We start from the raw sequence: 25,865 nt of genomic DNA on the forward strand, positions 1-25,865 counted from the left end.
AAATGCTTTAATTATCGAGCAGGCTGAAAGGGACTACCAGTCACAAAGGTGACTACTTAAGTGCTCAAGAAAAGATTTCACCACCTTTCACTTGTAATAGAATATTTCCCCACTCGAGCGCTGATACTTACCCTTAAGTAAAGTCTTTGAACAGGTTTCCCAGCACTGAAATATTTCATAACCGTGAGACCTGTAAGACCGCTTACTGACTGTTAACTGTGAGGCTGGTAAACTAAAAATAAGTATTGCATACACAGCTTGATTTGATGTGGTGTTTGTGTAGCATACATGCTATAATTATGCACTTGCATGCAAGTCTGCTTTTTGAAATATACATCAAAACTGCAGCTGGATCAGTACTTAGCAGATAAATTAGAAAGATGAGCAAATCAGACTATTTTTTATCAGAACGCTTAAATACACTGAATGTAAATAGATTTTATATATTCTATAATAGTGCTGCTTTTTCCCTTCTTTTAGGGCAAAGTGATTTATCTAACAACATAAATTTAGACCTTGAGCACATTTCCATCCAGCAACAGCTCCTTCTGTTGGTCAACAACGTGGTTGCAACACGTAACAGTGTGTATTTATCCACCACTGAGGCACAAAAGCTGCAAATGCAGATGGTGTGAGAATGACTCACTTGTTGATGCATTAATTGCATTAGCATTTAAGAATGACAACAGCGAACTTGGCTGATTGTTTTGCTGGAACTCACGTAAGAGAAAAAGACAATGGGAGAGGAAGAACTCACCTTACAGCATCTGTCCAGAAGAGCTGCCAGCTTTCAGGCTTCATTTAATCTGCGAGTTTGGACAACTGCCTGAGCAGGTTCAGGCAGAATACACACCTCTCACTTACTCTGAAGGCCCTCGGCTCAAACAGGTTTTTCATCCTGAATGAAGCTCCTCTCAACATGTCAGGCAACTGCTGCAGAGCGGTGTGGGTGTTCCTCTAAACTTGCAACAAGAAGGAATCTTCCTGACTATCTGCCAGCTCAGAGAGGTGGACACATAAAACATATGACAACAGTATGCAGCCTTAAAGACTCTCTCTGGAGGAGTTTGTCTGCGAAATACACACATTTATAAATGTTATTTTTTGTCTATATTTGACAGTGATAGTAGAGATACAGATACAGATACAGATGGGATGGAGCGCAGCAAACGTCCCCGGCTGGAATCAAAGTGGGCATGTTGTATATGCTCAAAACCCATTAATTTCTATTATATGATGGTAATTTCTAAACATTTAGGGTCACAGATTAAATGAGATGTATTTGTATAAATGTTGACTTCAAGAACATGAATTCACAGGCTTTATTAAATAACATTATTACATGCCTAGAAATGCAACAAAGGCAGTGTTCAGAAAAATAATTGAATTTCACAAAATGTTAGAACCAAAAAACACGTTATAGAAAAACCTACAGGAGCTCAGATCAGACCCAGTCATCTAAGATGGGCAGATAAATAAAACGACACCATGTTATAATACGAGATACCAAGAACTAAAAACACTGCTAGTCCAAAATATGACACTTAACGTTACTCTAACTCTGCCTGACAGCTGGACTTTATGCTTCACTGAGCTATGGACGGTCTGTGTAAGACAGCTGCTATGAGACTTGATACCTGTTCAGTCCTTATTCTTTAAAAGCTATCAGTTATTTTGAGCGTAACTCTTGTTGTGACTTCATTTTTGGTGTGTTTGCATTTCACAGTCACATTGACATTAGTGACATATTTAAGCAATACAACACAAGACACCACAACATATAACACAGGTCAACAACTGTTAATAATGTGAGTAATCTTAAAACACCTTCACCATCGAGGAGCACCATCACCCCCTCAAAAAATCCATAACCCTCCAGTCAATGAAGTCCTTTGAAGCCATGTGAGTCTGTGTGTGCCTGACAGTTAATCAGACATTTCCACTTAATTACTCTCCTGTGCCAAGATCAGATGATAACATGACGCCAGTTGTGTCACTCCTGGAGCGAATCACACGCCCATAAAGGCAGCAGCACAGCACAGAGTCCTGTGACGATCAAGGAACCATCGTTTGTTATCAGTGCCCATCACAGGAAGTGTTGAGGGCGAGTCCAAAGACGTGATTTGTTGTGATGTTTGTGTAGGTGTGTAGCATACTGGTTTCAGCGTGGGTAGACAAAGGAGGATGTTTCTGTTATTCACACGCGATTTTGCCATCAAAGCTGGAGAGCGCGATGGCAAACGCCTGCACGGCACACATCGGGTAGTTGTAGTCCAGTGTGAAAATGTCGTCAGCTATTCGGCCAAACTGCATCACGATGTAGTCCACTGAAAAAGGAAAGGAATTGTGAAAGTTAATAGAAATGAAAGTTAAGCTAAATACAAATGTTGGCTGGCTCAAACTGACAATGCTAACATGCTGGCATTTAGCAGTTGTAATGTAATGTCGTTAATTAGCATGCTAGCATGCTGACATAATTACAGAATTATAATTCATCCTGAGGGGAAAATGACTGTACCAAATTTAATTTGATAATCCATTCAACAGATGTCAGGATATTTCACTGGAAGCCATACATGTCAACCTGATGGTGGCGCTAGAGGAGAACTCAGGTGATCACCATCGTTGGACGCAGGATTCGTCTTCTGCGAACATGAATATCTGCACAAAATCTCATGGCAATCCTCCAAAAGACCAAAATTCTACTCTTCAAGGAGGATATGTTTGCACGTCACTTTGTTGCAGTTTGCTTGTTTGTCGGCAGGATTACGGAAAAACTACAGGCCCGATTTTCATGAAACTTGGTGGAAGGGTGGAGCATGGGTAACGGAAAAACCCGTTACATTCAGAGCAGATCCACGAATTGTTTTTCTTTCTTCTCATCTTAAATTCCAGTAGATGAGACAGAAGCTCAGCATTCATTCCTCATCCTCTGAGGTAGTCGACACATGTAGTTGCTCAAACTTCATACAGAGAGCAGTCGTTACGGTGCGTTCAAGGACAGTGGTTTCACAGGAGAAGCAGCAATTTTCTCAAACTAAGGTAAAGAGTGCACGACTGGCCTTGTTGGAGGTCTTCACCCTCCGAGCGCCCTACTGGCTTTACAAGATTTTACTCCTTTGTCTTGTTGGTAAACTGCTGTTTTTCTTTAACTAATAACTTCACATCTAGCTGTGAACAAACAAACAACAAACAAACAAGTGCTCGTCTTCATTCATAGATATAAACTGCAGAGGACAGCACTCACGGTCTTTGCTGTGGACGATCTGGAAGTTCTTGATGGAGGCCTGGGTCACTCTGCCGTTGAAGTTGAGCACATGGGACGCAGTTTCTTCGTTCCACACGGGCGTCTTGTTGTGAAGCTCGATAATATTTTCCATCCTTCTGTTCTGGTGCCTTATCAACAAGCCGTCACATTCCTGCCAAGAATTGGCGAAGCACAGGTCAGGAAAACACCAGGAAAGAGTAATATGGTTTCATCCTCGGCTAGAGGTGCCTGCTTGATAATCCCAATTATTAAATTAAACTTTAAATGTTTTTTTGTGCTTTGGATGAACTGATCATTTAATAACACAGGACATGGTCTACAATAACAGCTGTATGCATAACGGACAGTGAAGATTGGATGCTTCTTTTTTTTAAATCCTATTGGAGACGATGACAGACATAATGTAGCACCACCATTTTGCTATATTATATTCTGTTTTTCTTTCTTTTTCATTTTACTCTTCACTCAAGCAGAGGAGACTTACTTTTGATAGTTTTTTTTGTGTGTGTCATTATGTAACAGAGTTTGTATATAGTGTTTGTTCCACTTGCTGTAATGGCTGTATGAGGATAATGTTGTATTCAGGTGGTTAGATGGCTCAATGTCGCCCCCTCTCAGGCAGTTGACAAATGCTCTCTGCTACTTGAAAACACTGCCAGTTAATGAGAGACGTGACCGAGGTGAGTTGTGGGGCGCAGCACTCCGTACAAATTATGTGTATTACTGTCTGTTTACTGTCCTGTATAAGCATAGGTGCACGTTGACTCATGGAGATGTTATTGTGAAGAGTTATGAGTGAGTCGCGGCACTGTTGCGTACAGAAATATACGGTTAACAGCATAATGCACTTTCTGAGTTAGCTAGTTAGCCTTTGTGCTAACACGCGCTATCCCTTTTGTAGCATGCTGCGTGTAAGCTGCCTTGTGAGCCAACTGACCAGTACATATCCTGTTCCTGTTCAGGTACACAATTCATTGTTATTCTATTTTATATGTGATTTTGTATTGTGAAAACACGGCCAGTTAATGAGAGACGTGACCGAGCATGCTGCGTGTAAGCTGCCTTGTGAGCCAACTGACCAGTACATATCCTGTTCCTGTTCAGAATAAACGGCAACATGAACTGTAAACGAGTATCCTGTCCATCATTCAACACAACACAACGCAGAGTCCGAGTTTGAACCAGCCGGCTACAGAAAAGTGCAGCTGCGCATGGTTACAATTACACACACAAAAAAAACCCTCGTTATGTGTTGCCCCTGTGACCCTGGTCCATACGGTCTTTATGACTCTACTCAAAGCAATGAAAAAAAGTATTTGTACATACAAATCAATCCATTCCTCTTACATTTCGAGGTCGGACAGCAACTCTGTCGTTGTCTTTGTTCATTCCTGGAATGACAACCGTCATCCTTCTGGGTCCTTTCATCCCTAAGACATTTGTTTCCTGGTGCCAGAAAAAAGTCAGATCAGACCTAAAACAGCACAGTGTGGATCATTTATGACGAGCTGTCATGACTTACGTAGATGATGCCTGCGAGCTCCTGCCGTGCGTTAGACATGTCCGGAAGAGCTCTGTCTGGATTCAGTGCATTGTCAAATACGGTGAACTTGGTCCCCATTAAATTGGACCTAGACAACATATTAAAGGATGAGAAACTCACAATGAAAGGATTCATTTTGTTTGCTGCTTTTGAATGAATGAACGGCTTTTACCTCAGCTTTCCTACAAAGTTCTCTCCACCTCTTGACAGATCGGTGGCGTCGATGGAGATGAGGTAATTTGAAGTTGCGCTTTTCTTTCGTTTCCTCCCGGCCAACAGGAACGTCTACAAAGAAAGACGAGACAAGCTGTTAGATTTAAAGATAGAGAGAGCGATCTGATGTACACATATCCATATCTTGTTCTACTTGTTGAGACATTACTGTTGCTCTGATGGCAGAACATATGACCTTTTTGTCGTTGTCGAGGTGCAGGTAATACAGAGGATAGAGGCTCTTGTCCATCCCTCTCTGGTCTCGAGTCACTCTGCATTTGATGGTCACGCCCTGCGGAGCCGGCTCCATCACAAACTTCTCCAAGTCGTCAAACTCAATCTCAGGTGATGGCGATCTCTCCTGTTAAAGACGCGGAAATAAGGTCAGTTTAATTAAACCCATGAATGTTTCATCTCACTCTGAAATTGCTACCTGTGTAACGAGGCATTGAACGGCTCTACTGATGAGTGAACTGTGAGATGTGAGATACCTTTTTCTTCTTTCCTTTGCCTTTCTTCTTCTTTGATTTTTCCTCTTTTTCTGACTCGGAATCATCGCTCTCTTCTGCCTTTCCTGAAACATGCAACAAAAATACTCAGATACTTTTCAGCGAGTCAGAAGGAGGATGATGTTGCCGGTAAACCTGCCTTTCTTCTTCGTCTTCTTGTCTTTGTCCTTGTCTCCTGATATTTGGAACATGGATGCGGAGCCGGCCGCGGCTTTCTTCTTTGATTTGGTTGACTTGGTCTCTTCTTCGCTGTCGTCGCTGTCTGATTTGGCAGCTGCTCGGGAAACAAGCGTCAACATTAGCATTCAGATGCATAAAGTCAACTAAGATGTGAGGTCTCATTGGCAACAAAGGAGGTTCAATGGCTTAAGGAAGGACAAACGTTTGAGCTGTGACACTTTATCAAACTATAATCACCTTTCTTCTTGCTTTTTGAGTCTTTTTCTCCGCTTATCTGGAACATTGAAGCTGGTTCTTTCTTCTTCTCCTTCTCCTTTGACTTGGACTTTTTTTCCTTCCCATCAGAATCTTTGTCCTCTGGGAAATGGGGAACAAGTAAAATTTAAAAAATGTTATCTGCTCTTGAATGTGACACCAAACTGGAGGATCGTGTGAGCACACACTGAGGAATTTAACCTTTATATCAAGGGCAAATCATGTACATTTCGTTCAAGTGGACTTGGAGACAAGTATGGAGCGCAAAACAAATTCAGACTGCCATGAATCAGAGAGCAAAGATTTGAGGGACAGATTTATAAGTGTGCCATCCGGATTTTGTATGTGTTCACATTCAGGTTTGACCAGGACACACCCGTATCTGGCTGCTAGGTTTAAGTCTGGGTCATATCTTGTAAGTGTTTTAGAGCAAAGCAGATGAAGCACACTGACTGACATTGCAGATATTTGCTCTGCTCTCAGTCACAGTTGACATGCAACAGAAACAAAGTGCCAAACCCAAGAGTGCATAACTTGGAAAATATCGAGGAAAAGGATGCCAAATTCCTCCCTCATATCTAGTGGCACAAGTCTTGTGTCCTCAAAACCTCGATTACATTCATGATACTGTCAACACTGGGTCTTAAAACTCCTTCCACAATGATGAATCAGTCCCAACGTGCTGTCGTATCTCGACCTGTTGACAGATTAGTGCTCAAATTTGGTTGTGTTCGCTGTGTAGTTTCGGCATAAATGAACTTTAGGAATTGAAGGAATGTGGTTAAAAATCTGCTTAGGTAAGCACTTCAGCAGTAAACTCGTTCCTCAAAATGTGTCTATTCACCAGTGAAAATGGCTTTGACTGGTTGTCTAAATGTTAATGAGTGTGACCAAAGATTTAAAACACTTAATACATATGACAGTGAAAGGCCAAAAAATGCACAGTTTGTACATTTTTAACCTGAAATAAGTGATTTTCTTTTACTTCTTTTTTTTTTTTTTTTTTTTTGGCCATGTGGTGGCAGCAGAAACACGCTATAAACACAGCACTTACATATCGCCATCTTCAAAGTTCAACTGGTTGACGAACAGTTGCCCATTGACTCATTCAGCAGATTCAGAGCAACATCAGCTTTCCTTTGGAGTTGTGTTTCTGACCACCTGATGAAGTTATGTCCAATGTGGACTCTCATTTTAGCTTTGTTTTTGGCTTTTTAGCTGTTAGATGATCTGCTGCACTCAGCAGCTAGCTGCTAAATTTGACTATTCCACATATAAAATACACAATGAAATAAAAATAATTATGAATTCACAAACATGAAACCGCTAATATTGTACAAGAGAGAAAGCTAACGAAAGCAGTCATAAATGCATATTGTCATAAAGTAGACGACTGATATATCATTAAATCCACTTGGGCTACCACAGACAGAGCACCTGGCTTTCCTTCAGAGGAGGAGCCACAAACACAAGTTCGAGCAGGTATCCCTGAAATGACTGACGGCTGTTCTGAGGTGGAGGGAGGTTAAGTTAAGCTCAGAGGCAAAAGCTCTGGAGATGATCCAATCAAATTAATAAGAAAGAGCTGCAACACTCTGGGCTATACCATGCAATAATTCAGCACTGAAGTGTTAAGTAGCTCAATTTCAAATTAAAACTCTGCACTAACACTCAATTTTAGCTCAAGTCAAAGAATAATGAGCCATAAGTCATAATTGACATTTGGGGTTACTACAGCCATGCTAGCAGTTCTGTGAGGCTGAACTTGGACACAGAGGTGCTTTGAGCTAAATGCTCACTACCTTAGTTTAGCATGTTAGCATGCTAAGTGCATTTAACACAAAGTGCATCTGAGGATGAAGAGAAAGTCATTAGTTTTGCAGGTATTTGGTCATGAAGCAAAGTACTAAACTCATGAGAACTATGACCTGACGCTGCTGCTAGACGAAACGTTTGGGCATCACCAAAGTCATCATAACACACCCTGAGGGGAACATGAATGTCTGTACCTCATTTCATGGCACTCTACCCAATAAATGACATATCACTCAAACCCACAAATGTAATCCTCAGGCTGGTGCTTCAGAAAAGGTCAAGGTATCGCCGAAGTCATTAGAATTCATCCTCTGGGGACCACGAATGTCTGTACTAAATTTAATGGTAATCTACACAAGAGATACTTCAGTGGCGGACCAGCCGACATTGGTCAAGATCAGCAAGTCTTCAGCTCTTCTCACTGGGGTTATAACTTTGCCAGCTCGTTGGCAAATCAGTGTTTTCTAATTACGGTTACAAATTGAGAATGTGTTCTACAGTTTGGAAAAACCAACGTCAAGGGTCTGACCTCAGTTTCTCCAGATCTCCTGCAAAGCAAAAGTACTGCAAAATGCTGCAAACAGACCAATCAGACCAAATATTTCCTCTTAAAATGGTAAATTTTAAGTGGGATTAGAAAAGAAAATTAGATGATGATGATGACTTAAAGGCAAGCCACTCACTCGATTTGCTGTGTTTTGTTGCCTCTGCCACCAAGTCAGTGTTTCCACTCACTCACCATTACACCATAAAATCATCTAATCCTCTTAACAACATTAGTCTGCTCTAATAACTGCTGTTCAGATCGCACTCTCAATGCCTTTAGAGAACACTTTTCTTGCTTCTTGCCGTACCTTTAGATTTAGATTTCTTTTCTTTGGCAGAATTTGCGGATGGAGAGCTGTCCTTTGTCGTCTTTTTCTTCGTCTTCTTTTTGGGGGTGTCTTCATCGTCGTCATCATCATCGTCGTCATCTGTGCCTGAACCTACAGAGATGGAATATTCATGAGTGTTGTTTGCTTTTTATCAGGGTTGATTTCCAAATTACGTAAATTACGTTAAAGTGTATGGAATTTAATTAAAGTTAAGTTTTCACACTGGTGACGTACCTTTCTTCTTTTTTGGAGCACTTTTGGCTTTCTTTTTTGGCTCTTTTTCTTTTTCCTTTTCTGGCTCTTCTTTTTCTTTGTCTGGTTTCTTTTTCTTCACCTTCTTTCCATCTATAACATTGATAAGGTTTAACCAATGATGAGATCACAGTAAAAGCATTAAAGTAGCACAGTTTGCTTTCTGAGTGAAAAAGCTTAAAAACATCATCGTCTCTTTAACGCTCCTCACTTTGGATGGCAGGGCTCTCGTCTTCTGACACATCTTCAGCTTTCTTGGTCTTTGTTTTTTTGGGCTTGGCCTCTTTTCCATTCAGCTTGGCCTCCGTTGTGCCGTTTGCCTCCTCTTTCTTCTTTTTTGGCTTCTACAGATTTTCTTTAAAGAGAGAAAACAGATCAGAGGTGAGAGGAGGAGGACAGGAGGACAGATGAAAGATGGCAGACACCTTTTAAATTAAAAAATAATCTTAGAATACTTTAAGGAGCATTTAAGGATCTTTATCAATAACAATAACTCACCATTATAAAGTCAGATGTGAAGCGAGGGGCAGAAAGGGAAAAAAGATTTAGAACAATTGACTTGTTAGTCCTTCTACAGCTATTAATACTGTTGTTCTAGTATCAGTGCAGTAAGACAGTCAGAATGTAATAGTGAATGCAGCAATAAATGTGTTTAGCTTCTGGCAAAGCTGTGTATTTACTTCGTATTTACAGTTTAGGTGCAGGAAGTGAATGAGACAACAGGACCTACACACTCAAACCTGCATTTTCTAGAACTGAATGATCCATAAGTAGTTTTGATAATACAGTTTTGTAACGCCCCGCCAAAAAAAAAACACATTTTGTAACTGCTTTATGTAACTTGCTCAGGCCTCCTCCTGAGTTCTGAGTAAGAAACTTAAATACGGCACAACCGCAGAAAATCGCAGACACACTTTACATCACACATATTAGGTAGCAAGTCAATCCCTTTATGAAAGAGATAAATGAGTGAGCCACTGAGGACGACGCCAGCAGAGCCAGAAAATGTAAAGAAAGAATCTGAAAGTCAGTTGAGCATAAATGTATTGATTCTGTCTTATCTGTTGATCTGTATAAAATGCTGTTCTTTCTTCATCGCCTGCAACATAAGCTTTCATCTGTCTCGTCTAAACACAAGCTTAAGGTAAACTCCAAAGGGGGCTCCAACCCCTGACCCTTGGTCCCCCCACACAATATCCATTCATGTGTTCTAAATGAGGATTTTTGTACACCAGGGGCTTCGCATGAAACATAACCATGCAATAATCAATAAAAAGCCTGTCTTACTGAGCATTTCATAAGCATGAGGAGTCCGATGACTAAACCTTTGTGCAAAGTGACAGGAAGAACGTGTCACTGTCCAAGTCACGCAGAAGGAGGTCAGTGTGATCGCGGTCAGCGGAGACGGTAAAGGTAATCCTATTAGATGTTAGATCCTGCATGATGGAGGTCTATTTGTGTCCACAACTCACTATAATGACGGCAGAGTTGACATTTATCATATTGGGATGAACGGTTAGGTTAAAGGTAATGTAATTTAAAGGTAACACCCATCTAAATGAGCACATTTATGTGTCTATTAAAGTTTTCTGCTGAACTGTTAAAAGAGGACTCACTACAGTTCTTTTCTTTGTTCATTTCTGTTCACTGTATCAAACGCTTGGTTATAACTGATCTATGTAAAACTCTGCTTGTGACCTTTTTGCATTGCTTTCTAAATTCTGGATGACACGTGTTGTCGAATTATTGAAATTGCCTGAGAGTATTTGAATTTAACAAAACAGTTTTCTGAAACTATGAGCACTATCTCATACTAATAATCACCTTTATGGAAAAGCAACAAAGATTTCAACCTGTAGCTTCTGCATTTGATGATCTGAGGTGTGTTTGACAGATAGCTAAAAAAGTTGATTTTTGATATATATGGTAATACAAAAATAAATAAATAAATAAATAAATAAATAAATAAATAAATAAATAAATAAATAAATAAAACAACCTTCAAAGCAAACAGAGCAGGCTTTAAAGAAGGAAATGCTAAAGGAAATAAATGCTGTTGCAGCTGCGGTTGGTTGGGACGGCGCTGTAAGTGGTTTGGGTGCCTGGATTACTGACTGCCTTCAATCCCTCATGCATGCTCTTGCAGATGCATTTCTCAGCAGATGAGCTCCATAAACTCTGAATACCTGTCTGTCTTGGTGAAATACTTCCTTTGCTGGGGTTTGTACGCAGAGCAGTTACCTCACATGTAGATAGGATTACTTTAAATGTCTTTGATTCAGATATAAACAGCTGAAGTATTCCACATGGCAAACTCAACACAAAGCAAACAAAGATATGAAAAATATGTCATGAATGCTTTGCATCATAACTCTACACTCTGCATTGTCAGTGCAAGGGTAAATGTTGTTTTTTGACTCTTTTTAAAGTAACCTTTTTTCATCTCTTAGGTCTCACTCTCCAAATATCTTTACATGTCATCTCTAGGCAGCTGACTGAACACTGGAAGGTAATCTTATTTGAAAGTCATTAAAAAAATGCACAAAAACATCAACCCCACCCTTTTACCTTCTCTGCAGACATGGCGGGAATCCCACTTCAGCTCTACCGCTGCTTCTCTTTTAGAGGTGAGAAAATAAAAAAGCAGGCTTCTCAGCGGAGATAATGAAAGAGTGGGAAAGCCCTGTACTCACTGCGTCTCCATCAGCAGAAAGTTGTTAATAGGATTTATGTGTAAAGCCATCTGCTCTGTAGAAACACGTCAACGGGAGAAACCAACAAAGGCCCGGGAGGAGGGAGAAGATTTGTTTATGTGGTGTGTCCACTATCCACAGAACTAAAACTCATTTTTGTGTCTGGGATACTTGTGGCTGTCAAGATGTTTGTATTTTTTCCCCCACACCTATTATACTATAGGTCAGACTGCTGGTAGCATCTGTTGCTTAAGTCCAACATCTCGGTTCAGTGTTTCCAGCTTCAGTAGCAATTTTATATTTTTTCAAACTGAAATAAAAGGTTTACCTGAACTTGAAGCTGCAGGGCTGAAGAACCCTCATCCTCTTGAATCCTGGTGGGGTAAAAACAAAGATAATTGCATGTTATAAATGAAATCTAATATAAATCTAATATTAGTAACTTAGCTGTTCTTTATCATAGAAATTCCATCACTTACTAACAGCACATGATCCGATCACTTGCCTTAACATGCACGATGTGGAATAAGGCTGTACCTAACGATTGTTATCATTATCAATTTATTTATTAGGTGTTTTCTTTATTAATCGATTAATCATTTGGTACATACAATTAATTTTTTTAAATTGGCATATTTAAATCACAAACTCTAAATCCCACAGATATTTAGTTTTACACCATAGAAGAAGAAACGTGCAAATGTTTACATTTGAGAAGCTGGAACCAGCGAATTTGGGGCATTTTTACTTAAAATCTTTAATCTGGAAACTGGGAGAGTTAAAGAAAAGAGGATCGAATAGTCTCCATCTATCTATAACATATGTAAATAGTCTGGCATACTGTTAATTTCTTGACAGCAAGCAGCCAAGTTGGAGGTGTTCAAGGCTTCTCATCTTACACTTCCCACAGCCGAGTGAGCTCTGTGCTAAGTGCCATTCTTACATCAACAGGTCACACAGGGTATGGGAATTGGGCCTCAGTTGGTCTGCCTGACAGCAACGATTAAAGCCTTCCCCTGATACTTATTGGTTTAGCACCACTTGGCTAGTGCCAGAGGAAAGTGGGTGTGATAAAGCAGTAAACATTCAGAAAACCACCAGGCCTCAGGCAGGACTAATGAAAGGCACGGGGAGGATATCTAACAGTCAGATGGCCTCATATGAAAAACGCTGGGATTACACACACATTAGCAAAGTGTTGTGTTGTTGTGGGGTCCTGCTGACATACCTGTCCTGTGTCCAGGCCTCTTTCACGGTGTGATTGTGGAGGGGCATGGCTGACGTGTGAAGAGGTTACATCCAGATTTTGGTGTGAATGAGCAAACAGGGAGTGTCCTTACAGAAGGATATCCAATGTCAACCACTCCATTTGACCCTGCATGTAACTGGGTATCAGTCTGAGCATAAAAAAACATGCATTCATACAATCTCTCACCAAGTGTGGAGTAGTTTTTCTGGGCAGCAGTGTGATTGTCTCCATCCAGTCTGTGAATGCCCACAAGGATCCATACACATCCTGTAGCCCACAGAGGGGTCACATGACCCGATTTTAAGAGGATTTTTAGCAAAGCAACAGGTCTCTCCATTGACTACCACACAACGATGACGCTGGACCCTTCGACTGGGATTACCCTAATCAGCTACTCACCATCTGTGAGCATTTCTAGGATTTTCATAGAAAAGCTGTGGAGGATTCCATGTAAAAGAAATATGTTGCGAGGGTAAACTCACTGAACTTGGCGAAAGTAAAACAGATTTAGGTTTAATGAAACGGGTATTGTTTTAATTCAGGTGTGTGCAGCTAAACCAGGGTGAAAGTGCACAATCATCAGGAGCTGTAGAGGGTGGTTTATGGCCAGAAGGTCACTTGTTTGGATTCCAGACGGACAGAAAAAGTGAAAAAAAAAACAAAAAAACAACTTTACTTTTAATAATATAATCTCTATTTGATCCAGTGCTTCAGCTACATGTCCTGTATTTGATTAAGTGTGTGAAAAATGCTACAAAATATGACATGAACTTCCCAAAGCGTCGGTACACCGTTACAAACAAAGTGTGATTTCCTCAGTTGACCACCAGATGCTGCTGTTCCCCAAGACACAGAAAACAAAGCAAGAAGCAGCTGTGAGGCACCAGGGGGCACATGGAGGTACCATAACTGAGTTCACGCTTACATATTTTAAAAATGACTGACTAAACCTCAACAGTAATATTTTTAAAAGTTAAAAAATGTAATTAGCCATTGTAGAGGTGGTTTTCTACATCCTCAAACCCCAGCGCAGTCCTGCCTGGTTGTAGTCAGAGCTCACCAAAGGAGATAGGAGGAGAGTAACAGTGGTTGAAGTGAACAGTAACACATGTGATAGGAAATAAAGAAGGAAAAGTAATGTGTTTTGTAGTTTTTTAAGGCCAGACTCTTTGTTTCCCCGCATCACAGTGCTGCTCACGCTGTCCAGTTTGCTGACTGGTGAAAAGGGTCTAGACTAATGGCTTTGCTGGCATTTCTGCAAACGCTTGACAGTAACATGGCAGTTGGCAGGCGGCCTAAGGAAGGCCAGTGACCTCAAGGGAGCAGCGGAGAAGCCATCGGGATCTTAAAGAGACAGAAACTACAGCGAGTTTCTCACAATACACGGTTCCCAATCCATTTTCATGTCACTTGTGTTTTATTACTGTGAGCGAGATGGTAAACATTGTTGAAGCAATGAGAGGCAGCAGGAGTATACCAGAGAGGCTGTAAAACCAGCTCTTACTATACCAACAACTGTAACAACAAGCCTGGATGAAATGAAAACACATTAATCAAAGTTATGGTGAAACCGGGACCATTCAGAGCAGTTGTGCAAACACTAAGCCAGGAAGAATTATGTTAAATACATAAAGGTAGAGCTTCCAGTGGCAGTGACCTGTGTTTGAGGAGCTGGTATGATGATGATATTTTAGTTCACCCACGGGTTCAGTGCTGAAACAGCACGTTGTTGAGGACGTGACCCTGGTGGCACTGTAAAGCCGGGTGAATCATCAACTCGGAGAGGGCCCATATCTCAGGAAGGACAAACAATGAAGACGAAACAGGAAAATCTGGGGTAAATGAATCTATCCCCAAAGGAAGAATTGTTCAAGGAAGGTGGAGGGGTAGAAAAGAAGACAATGGCAGGAGGTCTCGTCCATTCATTATTAATGGAAAGATGCTATTCAGGAGTAAAAATAGTCCCTTGGGTTGCAGATAAAATGAAACTCACAATCTCGCGCTGTTGATTCAACGAGGTCACATCCTGAAAAATGGAAAGACAAGTTTACTATTCTTAGATTCTTATTACTGGTGCGGAAAAAAAACATATTTGTTCTGGCCTACGGGAGGCGCCAGAGGAAGGCGTGGCTATCGGATCAAAAGGCTCAATCTCAGATGGCTTTCATTAGCTGTAGTTTGCCCCCATTGGCTAGGATTTGTTAATAGTGTAAACAGCTCTTCATATTTTTAAACATGCTAATTGTAGGTCCACTAACATTAACATGCTGGAATACCAGTGTTAGCATGTTAGCACTAATTTTCCCTATATGGTTCTCAGAGCAGTGATCAAGTTTGTATGCATCTTAATATCTAGTTAATGTTCATATGTTGACCTTCACTGCTACTGTAGGATGTTACCCTGATGAGAAGTTTTGAGGAGTTATTAGAGAAGTGGAAATTTTAACCTGTTGGTAACGTTGAATCAAAACTCTTTCCTCCCCAGATTCTTCTGGGACCTATGAATGTACAAACTAATGGTTCATAGTTGGTGTATCTGTTCAATATTTGTGAAGATATTTGAAGTGTTGGACCAACAGATCTGTAGAACAGGTGCTTTTTGAGGATTGCACCACTTTCCCAGTCTGTTGTTGCTCCTAAAACCATCAGAAATCAATGAAGCTAAAACAATATATTTATTGTCGTACTGTTTTATATTAAGTATAAGTAAAAACAAGGAAATTATCACATTCTGTTTTATGTAAATCATAAATTGAGCAACTCCAGTTACGCTTATGAGTATGTGTAGTCCCTGTTGAAGGTGCTCAGGTTTCCACTTGGTAAACCTGTTTTAGAGTTTTCTGCTGCTGTTTCAGAAGCCAAGGTATCAAGTTTAATTTCCTCTCAGCACAAAATTATGTCACTGTTTGTACACACGTCGTCTTCAGGATAAGAGACAATGCTGAAACAGAAGAAGGCTCAATGTGCCAAATCTAATAAAGAGCCAACTGAGAACACTCCTTCACTCTCTCTTCCTTCTTAATAAAATCTTCCCAGCAAGGTACTCAGGGATCATATTATGGTTGTACACATTATAGGGCATTACATGCACTTATTGACCCATAGGAGAGAAAAATTGACGGAGGGGCCACTGAAATACACAGTGATGTGCACAATGCACAGTCAGTGGTGATGGCATCACTGCTGTATTGTAAACAGAATCCCATAGTCCCAGTGGAGAGACACAGTCCTCAGACACCAGTGCCACCGAGCCAATTTAGGTCGACTCAATCTTCAAAGTGCATCAGCATACATGCAGATGCATACAGATGTGCAGGTGAATGCACTGCACATACGCATGCACACACACACACAGGATATTATATCTAAGTGTGACTGATGAGCTGCAGAAGAGCATACCAATGATCTGAGGAGATATCTGCACCATTTTCACACCACTCATTGTATCGCACAGCTGGAAGAGCATGTTTTCTCATAATATTCTGCGTTTTTGGCAGCTTCCTGCATGTACAGTATGCTGCTTCCTGCAAATTCCAAGGACAACTGTGTTTTTACAGCCTCTGAGAAGTAGCATTTGTTTCTCCTAATCTTTTACAGCTTTCAGCAGGTTATGTGATCTTTACACCCTTCCCATTGCGTAGATCACTGTGTGAAGGTTCAGTGTGTTTCTGGAGTACGGTAACAGAAGTTTACGGCTTTAAGTCCACCAGGGAACAGAGAGGACGGACGGTCTCACTCATTTCAGAATGTTTACATCATTTTTAGCAAGATGTGCTTGTCCTGTATGTGGCAAAATGTCTCAGAGAACTGCGTCCTCCTTATAACACCTGTACAGCGAGGCTTTACAATAGAGCAAGCACAGAATCAGAGGGAGAGCTTTACCTAAACCTACCATTGTGCACTTTCTAGCACTAATTTTTCAAACTATTCAGTGTAAAATGTGACTGGAAAAGAAACATGGCAAAAGAAAAACAGCACATTTGGAGTGCTATAAAGTGTCGAGAAGGAAGCAATGCGGAGGGTTAGATGAGAATCCCCGAGCCACTGAGAGCAGAAATAAAAGGCAAAGCAGCCAGAACCTTGTGTGAACTGAAACATAAGCAGCGCTGAGCCTCGTGAGAGCTTGACACACATCTGAAATGGAGGACAAAGTATCCAGGAAATAGTGCTGCAGCTTGCATTTCCTATTCTCTGGGTGTCTGTGATACAGACCAGCCTCTCTGGAGCGATCCAGACTACCGTGGATCTCCAGCAGATGAACAGCTGCCTTGACGACGGAGCTGGCCTGAGCTGGCACTACCCTGAGAGCACAGAGTAAAAGTCCTGAGAGCGGTCACTGCCCCGAGTCCCCGAGAGAAAGAGAGGGCGGCGGGAGAGAGTGCAATGAGCCAGCACTCCCCTCGGAGACTTGTCCCCTCCGTTTTTCTGAAACAGGCAGTGCTCTTTTGAAACGGTGCCAACGGAGGCTGGCCCAAGCCCTTGTAGCTGAAACTTTTACAAGCTGTTCGCCAGCAGGAAGAGAAAGACAGAGTTAACATTTGTGAAGGGAGTTTGCAGCTTCTCTCCTCTTCTGCGACCTGACTGAGGTGTCAGCACAATGATTCAGGCTCGCTTTTTTGGTTCATTTAAGCTACAGATTCTTCAAGAATATGTGCAGAAATGTCCCGGAGAGACTGCATGAGGAGGGAAAGGATTTTAAGTATAAGTGTGGAGATAATTGCTTTAAAAAAAAATGAAGAGTCTGTGACGTCACACAGGAAGCTGTCTTGGATATTGCCTGAGGAAAGATACTGATGAGTTTCTGTGGCACTCATCATGGACACGTTTGAAAATTAAAACGTTATGCCCCACTCAGGACTCGCACATGGGATAATTTTAGCTTTTCATTTCTCGGTCCACGGGAAACATCGTCTTTGGATTTGCTCGCTCCCAGAGGTCGACCCTTCCCTTGCCCTTATTTTCGCTTCCGAGCTCCACATTTTGTTACTTGAGGATGTATTGTTGTAAACATCCCAGACCGCTCGTTTGGTTTGTTATGTTGACAGTAAACACTGGTTTCCATTCATGAGTACAGTCAAATTAAATCAGAGCGTCAGCGGTTACCATTCTTTTCTATCAGCTCTGCAACAAATCTGAATAAAAACACAGGCAGGTGCAGAACAACTAAAGTCGTGCGGAGTGACTACCGAAAATGGGAACTGTGAGGCATGTACTACCTGGGAATGCTGCCAACTGCTGACAAAAGGCTTTACTGCACGATTCTGAGAGAAGCCTTTAACTCATTTGCTCTGAAATGCTTCAGGAATATCTGGCACTGAATTGTTTGGCCAACTGTAGATAAATCTGTCAAACCTTTTGGCTTTGTTACAACACAGCATGTAAGTACTCACTTCTGATTCCTTCACTCGAGCTTATTTCTCTGTCTGTCTCTGCTTCTCTCCCCACTCCCAGCCCCTAATCCTTCAGTCAAGTGAGATGTCTATTTGATGATATATAATCTACAGTTCATGTAACTGCTCCCCTTTTGTGTGGCGAGTCAGCTCTGTGACTTCACCTCAAAGCAGAACTGGTCTACTTTCATGCCTATCCCAGGTGGATTTCATATCTTTGGTTGGAGCACGTAAGCACAATTTTGCGACTTCATGATTTCTTTTCCTGCCTCCCTTTCTCCTCGCTGTCTCTCCCTCTTGGCAGCAGGGCAAAAGTGGGCAGGGAGAGAGGAGGGCATGGCCCAGAAACTGCTCTCAAGCCCCAGCCCCTGTTCAAGTGGGGTTGCTTGCTGGTACACCACTCAGCCTTTCCCTCGTCTTGCAGGCGAAAGAGAGGGATGTGGAAATGCATTCTTGTCTCATTTCAACAAACCTTTTTATTTTTTGTGTTTTTTTGTTTTTCCGCCGCCACCATGACCCAATTCTCTGCGAGTGTACACTAGCCTGACCTGTACAAAAAAACTCACCTTCAGGTATTTCTCATTTTTGATTCTGCCTTTGTTTGGGCCTCGATATTCCTCTTTGTGCTGAAGTCTCCCTTTATTCATTTCCGTTGCACTTTTACACCTCTTTCACTGTCACCTTCCACACTGTACACGTGTCTGCTTTGCTTGCAGGGAACACAATGTCTAAATCTCAACCATTTCTGTTCTATTGAGACACAGTGGGATTGTCGCTTCAATAATGTTGTTTCTTGGATTTAATGCATTAAGGAATAATGAGCAAAGCATTTGTATATAGTTACTGTAATGAGCAGTCTGTTTACATCGCATGGTTTGATAAAACAGATGCCCTGAGTAAAAAGAAATTTTAGTGGTTGTGTTACTGCCTCTTAAAGTACAAGACTGTAGTAAAATGCAACATTTAAGTATAATTTATAGCAAGTCGGAGCCTAAAGACACTACAACTCCGGCGGTTTGAACAAACAAATTTAACCCCATCTGAGTGATTATTACCTCTAAGTTTCAAAAAGGAAATTCTCACAGATAAAAGGCATTTAGCCCTTTTTTATCAAACAGTTTGGTTTCTGTGTTGCAGGATTGCTACGTAGGTGCGAGAAACCAGAGGCAGCACAGAATATCCTTCAGCTGGCTACTGTTCGCCATGTATTTTACCACAAAATGAAAAAGGATCTCACACGGGTGCAATCAGCATTGTGGAAAAAAATACATGGTTTGTAAAGCATACAGGCGATCTGTACACTTTTCTTAAATGTTCTTGAATGCTGCTGTTTGATAGACCTGTTCACAAACCAGTATGAACCAGATCCCTCTGTTGGAAGCATTGTTCTATACATGAAGGGGCTTGTATTGTAAGATTGCAGGGTCACGGTTTCAGATCAAATCTTTTCAGTGTGTTTGGGTTTTTTAACCACAAGAAACACAAAAGCCATAAATAGAAATTAAAATTCCCCACATTTACATTTTTTAAACTATTTTCAAGATTATCTAATGTGAACCAGACCTGCTGCGAACTGGCAGTGTAAACATTTTGACACAGACTACTTGCTGTGCAGTTGTGTGTGGTTTTGTTTGCATACATTCGAGCCAGCTTTTGGGTTTGTGTTTGAGTGTGCGATAACGACCGATTATGCACTGTACAGATAGGGTGAATGAAGAAACAGAGGTGGAGGGTGCAGGGAGAGTGGGCAGACACAGGGAAAATGGACTGATTTCCTCCTCCCCCACATGTATCCTCAGATGAACTTGCTAGGCTGCTTGATGACATGTTGTTTGGAAAGCCATATCCTCGCTATTTGCGTTTCTCTCCTCCCCATGGTTCCAGTGAATCTGAGGTTAACAGGATCAAAGTCTGTTTTTTTTTTGGTTTTTTTTGTTGTTGCTGCTGTTGCTTTTAGCAGGTCCTACTGCACACACACGTTCATCTCTTCCTGTTCGTTCACGAAACTGATTCCTGGGCTATCAACAGCATTTGATCTGACTCTTTTGAATACGGCTGTCTTACATAAACTACCACATAAAACTTCTCGTTATGAACAAAAGCCGTGAGAGATCCATCTTGAAATTAGTATCCGGAGGGTCCACATGTCCCACCAGTGTCCTAGAATTAGTTTTAAACTGTGAAGAATATTAGATTGGCAGGTTTCCCCTGACAGAGCCACTTACAACAATAGTTCACTTAGCAAACATTCAAACCTGCGATCGTCTAAACTTTCAGCCACTCATTGTACTGACTTCAAGCTGCTAAATTTGACTAAAACAAACCATAAAAAGTACTTGCTTTCACCCTGGTCTCTTGAGAATGTTATTGCGTGTATAGTAAAGATCCATCTGTAATACTTCACTGATACAACAGAATATGGATATGACACGCAAGCCCAGAGACAGGAAGCTTCCACAGCCTATAACAAAATATACACCACAAAACAGTCTTCTGGCCTTATCACTCTCATAAAACACCATGCAATAAACAAACCCACAATAAAGCACTTAAAACTATACACATAACATAAAAATATTTAAAAAGTGCAAGTCATCCGCACCAGCCTCAACAGCAGTGTACAATCCAATGCCAAGAAAGTAGGGACGCTGTGGAAAACATAAATAAAACAGAACGTGATAACTTGAAAATGCTTTTTAGCTCAATTGAAAACAGAGCAAAGACGAGATCAGCTTCATTGAATTTTGTAAATATCTGCTTATTCTGATGCAGCAACACGTTGCAAACAAGTTGAGACAGGAGCAACTAAAGACTGGGAAAGATGTGGAAAGCTCCAAAAACTCCTGTTTGGATCATTCCACAGGTAAACAGGTTGATTGGTATCAGGTGATAGTATCATGACTGGGTGTGAAAGGGGCATCCTGGAAAGGCTCAGTTGCTCACGAGGGAGGATGGAGCGAGGTTCACCAGTTTGTGAGCACGTGATTGGATAAAGGATATTACTACATGGACTCAGGAACTCTTTGTTACAGTTCATTTGCAAATTATTGCAGCCTGTTTTTATTTTGTTTTAAACAGTGTCTCAACTTTTTTGGACCCAGGGTTGCATATTTGTGCCAATTTAGATATTATGATAGGGTTATAAAGTAGACAGAAGCAGCACAACTTCTGATCACCCACAGCTACGACATGAACACCTACAGCAGAGGACATACGCAGTCAGGTATTATTTTCAATAGAGAAGTGTTTTAACTACTATGACAATAAATTTGAAAACCAGTTTATTTACTTGTCACAAGTAAAAAGTATTTGTAATGCCCACCACCTTTGGCGAAGGGATAATTTCTGTTTGCACATTGTCCATTCAATGCTGTTTTTTCAACAAGCATTAAATAAAAGTGACAGGCGTGTATGTTCAATTACAAGTGGCATGCTAACTCTGAGATGCACACCAAATGTACTTCATGTCAGGACACATGCCTTTTATAAGGATTCAGGTTTGACCTGATCCCCTAAAGCCAAAGCCAGTCCATCTAATGACACCCTGGCATACTGCAGGGGGGCATTTCCTCTCAAATTAGCACCAGACTTGAAATGTCTTGTCCAGTTGCTGGGGATCTGGACCCCAACAAGGGGACGTAAGATTTATCTAAGAGGTTGCATAATGAGGAAATAAGAAAAAATTCTGTTTTTAACTTTAATCACTGCTTCTTCTTTGTGAATTACTGCATAGTTCTACCTCCAACACCATGTGAAAACAATCTGAAATCAAACGATTTGAGAACAGAAAATCACCCTTTGAGTGAACTGTTCACAGGCCACATGACTAAGCACAAACTGCTTCTTGTTAATGGGTCACAAGCAAAAACAGGGTGTGGGCTACTTGTGCAGGCCTAACATCAGATGCTAACATGAGAGATATTTTCCCAAATTAGAACTATATTTCCCCGACTGCCAAAGAAAGAAAGCAAAAGAAAAGGTACCTTTGTAGAGAAATACTGCAAAAAGGGAAGAGAGAGTAAACAGGAACATGGCAAAAAGTAAATAAGGAACTTAAAACTAAAACAGTGACTTTTTGGAGCTGAGTGTGTCTAGTATGATTGTAAGTTCCCTGCAAAACCTGGTTTCTCCAAAAGAAATAGGAAATTGAAAATGGAATTAAGACTCGCAGCACCAACAAAATCCTCAATCCTCTCCATATTTCAATCTAAAACTTTATATTGTAAATAATGGACTCACTGTCAATCAGTTTATAGGCAGATTGGATAGAATTACTCAATTGGCAAGTACTTCTGGTGAGAAAATATAGAGGATAGCTCAGCTATTTGATGCTCCATTGAAATTACAATCACTTTGGAAATTAAGTTCTAAACAAAGACGTCAAGACAGTTACCGCAAGTGAAGACGTGTGGCGGACTGAGCCGACCTGCCAGATGGACATAAATTCTTTCTGACCTGAGTTTATTAAACAGGATGCATCAACGATGATTCAACTGAAACCTCAAGCTCATACAAAACATGACCACTTGCCCAACATATGGACGAAGTCTGCTTATGGAACAATGGACCTTTCTCTGGATGTGTGAACACCTAGCTCGCACAGCACGGACACTGCACTGAGCCTCTGGCAGCAAGCTATGCCACCATACCTTATTGTATGGTATCATACCCCCTTTCTGACATGGCATCCTCTCATTGCTTGGCTGCCAATGCTCTTCTCCTTCCCCGCCCCCCTCAGCGGTGGGTTCTGCCATGCTGCATCCACGACATCAGCCCCTTTTTGTCTCATTGAGATTCAGCCTGGCACGCAGACAATGCCCGTTTCTTGGCACCAAATATTGGAGAGAGCCGCATAAGAGAACCAACCTCAGTCTTTTCCCTCACAGTCGTCCCCCGTTTTTCGCCGATCATCATGGACCAACGCCAACTTGTAATGGGTATTTCTTTTTTGTGCCTTCATCTGCTAAATTCTCAGTTTATTCTGCATTCACTGTAAGACGAGCTGCTCTCGGCATCTCCACCTGAAGCAACAGCGAATGACTGCGTCAGTGATATGCTGATTGTTCTTGTGTTGAGTGAGTCTTAGATGAAGGTCATGGATTTCTAACACCATTCCTACGTTTGACTCTGGAACAGAGCAGCCATTTTCCTATCATCAGCGGCTTGGGGATAGACTGTGAAAGTCAAACCATCACTTCCGAGTGTAAATAAAAAAGAGAGAGAAACAATTGCTTTAGTTTCTGGTTGCAAACCTACATACCAATCCATATGGAGTCGTAATGGAGGTAGTGTTTACCTGTAGCATAGCTTTTGTTAAAAAAGTTAATGCACAATCACAGGAAACAATCAAGGTAAGAATGATTAAAAAAATCAAAGTCTGCATGCCTCACCAGCCTGTGGCTGAGAGCTCTATTCTGCTTGTGAATCACAACTTGTCTGAAGTTATGTTAGCAATTTAGCAGGTTTCAAAGCAACCAAGGTAGAAGAGTGGATGTTTGGATAAGGTACCTTGTTAGTTTTTCTTTTAAATGTTTGCTTTAGATATTATCTGGTTCTCACAGTAATACGATGAAAATGAAAAGACAAAAAACTTTTGACTCGTGCCATCTCTGTTAATATCATAGTGTACGCTGGAAGTAGCCACTAATTTCAATAACTCTAGATAGACAAGTTATCCGCTCCAACCCAGACAACTACACGGTAATGACCCCTCACCACAACAACTTTTCTTGTATAAAAAGTTGAATCCACTCCTGCTTTCACTCCATCCCCTCTGCACCGGCCAGCCAGTTAGAAGAGTTTGATACCATTTACCGTCTAATTAATTCAACATCTCAATTAAGGCCTCCCATTCTCTGATGCCCCTGTGCCTTTTCATTATGGCCCGATGAGCATGCCCTGGCACCACAGCGGCACAGCCTGCCAAAACATTTCAATCACTGTCGGCATTAATTAGGCCAAAGAGGAATTCAGAATGTTAATGAACTGCCCAGCCGCCTTTCAGCGACCATGGTTCACATGCTAATTTATGCAAAGCGTCCTAGCCTTTGCATGGATTGACCATCGTCGTCTACCATAACAGTGTCTGGGATCAGTCTGCTCAGCCAAAGTATGGCTCTATCGGGGCCCAGACAGCTCAGCCCAGCCTGTGTCCCAGACTCTAGCTGGCACAGTAAACAGACTCCTTTTTCAATGGACTTGAAGTGGCTTTCACACTGAGCAAAAAGGGCAATTTTAGCTGAAGTCAAACATCTCAAGCAACACTTTCTTGGCATGGATTTGTGAATCGGCAATCAATGAAATAATTTATGAACAAGCAATTCCTTAAGCCAGACTCAACATCCACCATACCATTATTTAGAGGACAATAAACAGTCTATCTTATGGACAGGGGTTGGACGGAGGAGGAGGAGGAAGCAGAAGCAGGTTGCACCACAGTCCGGGTGCCAAGCAGCTCCGTAAAATGGCCGAGGTACTGCCATTTTCCATCTTTCTTCCTTTGCTTTTTGTTGCTATCTGGTTGTAAAGACGGAAGGGACCAAACTGGAGGAAGACATGCTTAAACTGAGCTATTTTTTTCTGTCTGTGGGGAAATGGAGCTGGAAAGACCCAAGCCAAGTTTGAGAGTAAAATAGACGCTAATTCTTGGCACAGCTGCCCTTCATTACATGCCAATTTCCCTGGAAGTGAGTGATTTTCACCTCGCAGGGTTGCACAACTTACCTCGTCTTTCTGAGGTGACGTGTGTTTTCTCTTTAATGTGCAGGTTATGAAGACAGTGTCTCTTCTGCACATTTAAAGTATGCTAATGTACAGTGTTTCTGTCACATCATTCATTCACTGGTCATATCCAGAGACGGCGACGAGTACAAGTTGTCAGATACTGTGTATCACTTACATAAACACAGTGGCACTGTCAGGCTCGTTGTAAGGTTGAAGAACCTTGATTTTACAACTCAAGCTGAGTCTAGAGAGGAAATTGCTCTTTGAAGGTAATTCCTGATACAACTGTTACCAGTTACCATGGCATGGGTTGTCATGTGAATTATGTGGTTTAACAACATGTGCACATGTTTTTATGATTATGTTGGGTGCAATTTTAGTAGTTTGCTACAAAAAATACATTAAATGCCAAAATGTTTGAAAAGTCACATGGAATTATTTGAAATGACACTTTGACTTAGTCTTTGCAAAGCACAATCTAAAACGTCTAGATGTGGTAAAATCTTCACATCTTGGGTGACTAAAAAATGTGTTTCAACCACTGTTTGTCAAAGGTGAATGTAAAAACTCACATACTCTCTGTTTTCTCTCACAGTTTGAGCGGCAAGTTTCCACTGCTACCTGCAAAAGAGTCTGTTCTTAAGGCTGAGGTAGTAGATTGAATAGTTGTGGGGTCTGGGTCCTCCCTCTGAGATAACTATACAGTCTACTGTCTTTCCTAAGGAGACAGGTTGATCTGCTGTGATGCCGAAGCCTGTATGCACACGGGAAGCTCCGTGGATAAAGGAACTCATGGACTAGAAGAGGAGATCAACACTACAAAGACTTTATATATTTACCCAACACAACGTCGGAACTGGTCTATTCTTACATTATGGATTACAAGTTGGTACATACTGA

The 25,865-nt window shown here is 41.3% G+C and overlaps 1 protein-coding gene across 1 annotated transcript; it reads right to left on the bottom strand.

Moving 5' to 3' along the window:
- Positions 1 to 1,781: 1,781 nt before the first annotated feature.
- On the bottom strand, positions 1,782 to 11,623 carry tulp1a (TUB like protein 1a). The gene is made up of 13 exons (XM_070958281.1): positions 11,479 to 11,623; positions 9,122 to 9,254; positions 8,893 to 9,003; positions 8,638 to 8,769; positions 5,951 to 6,070; positions 5,673 to 5,807; positions 5,516 to 5,598; positions 5,221 to 5,385; positions 4,984 to 5,096; positions 4,791 to 4,899; positions 4,616 to 4,714; positions 3,248 to 3,419; positions 1,782 to 2,327 (listed from the first exon to the last, which is right to left on the bottom strand). The coding sequence occupies exons 1-13, from the start codon at positions 11,491 to 11,493 to the stop codon at positions 2,194 to 2,196; spliced, it is 1,521 nt and encodes a 506-aa protein (XP_070814382.1). The 5' UTR covers positions 11,494 to 11,623; the 3' UTR covers positions 1,782 to 2,193.
- Between the last annotated feature and the right edge of the window lie 14,242 nt (positions 11,624 to 25,865).

The sequence above is a fragment of the Chaetodon trifascialis genome, chromosome 3 (assembly GCF_039877785.1).
Source record: "Chaetodon trifascialis isolate fChaTrf1 chromosome 3, fChaTrf1.hap1, whole genome shotgun sequence".
NCBI classification, from domain to species: domain Eukaryota; kingdom Metazoa; phylum Chordata; class Actinopteri; order Chaetodontiformes; family Chaetodontidae; genus Chaetodon; species Chaetodon trifascialis.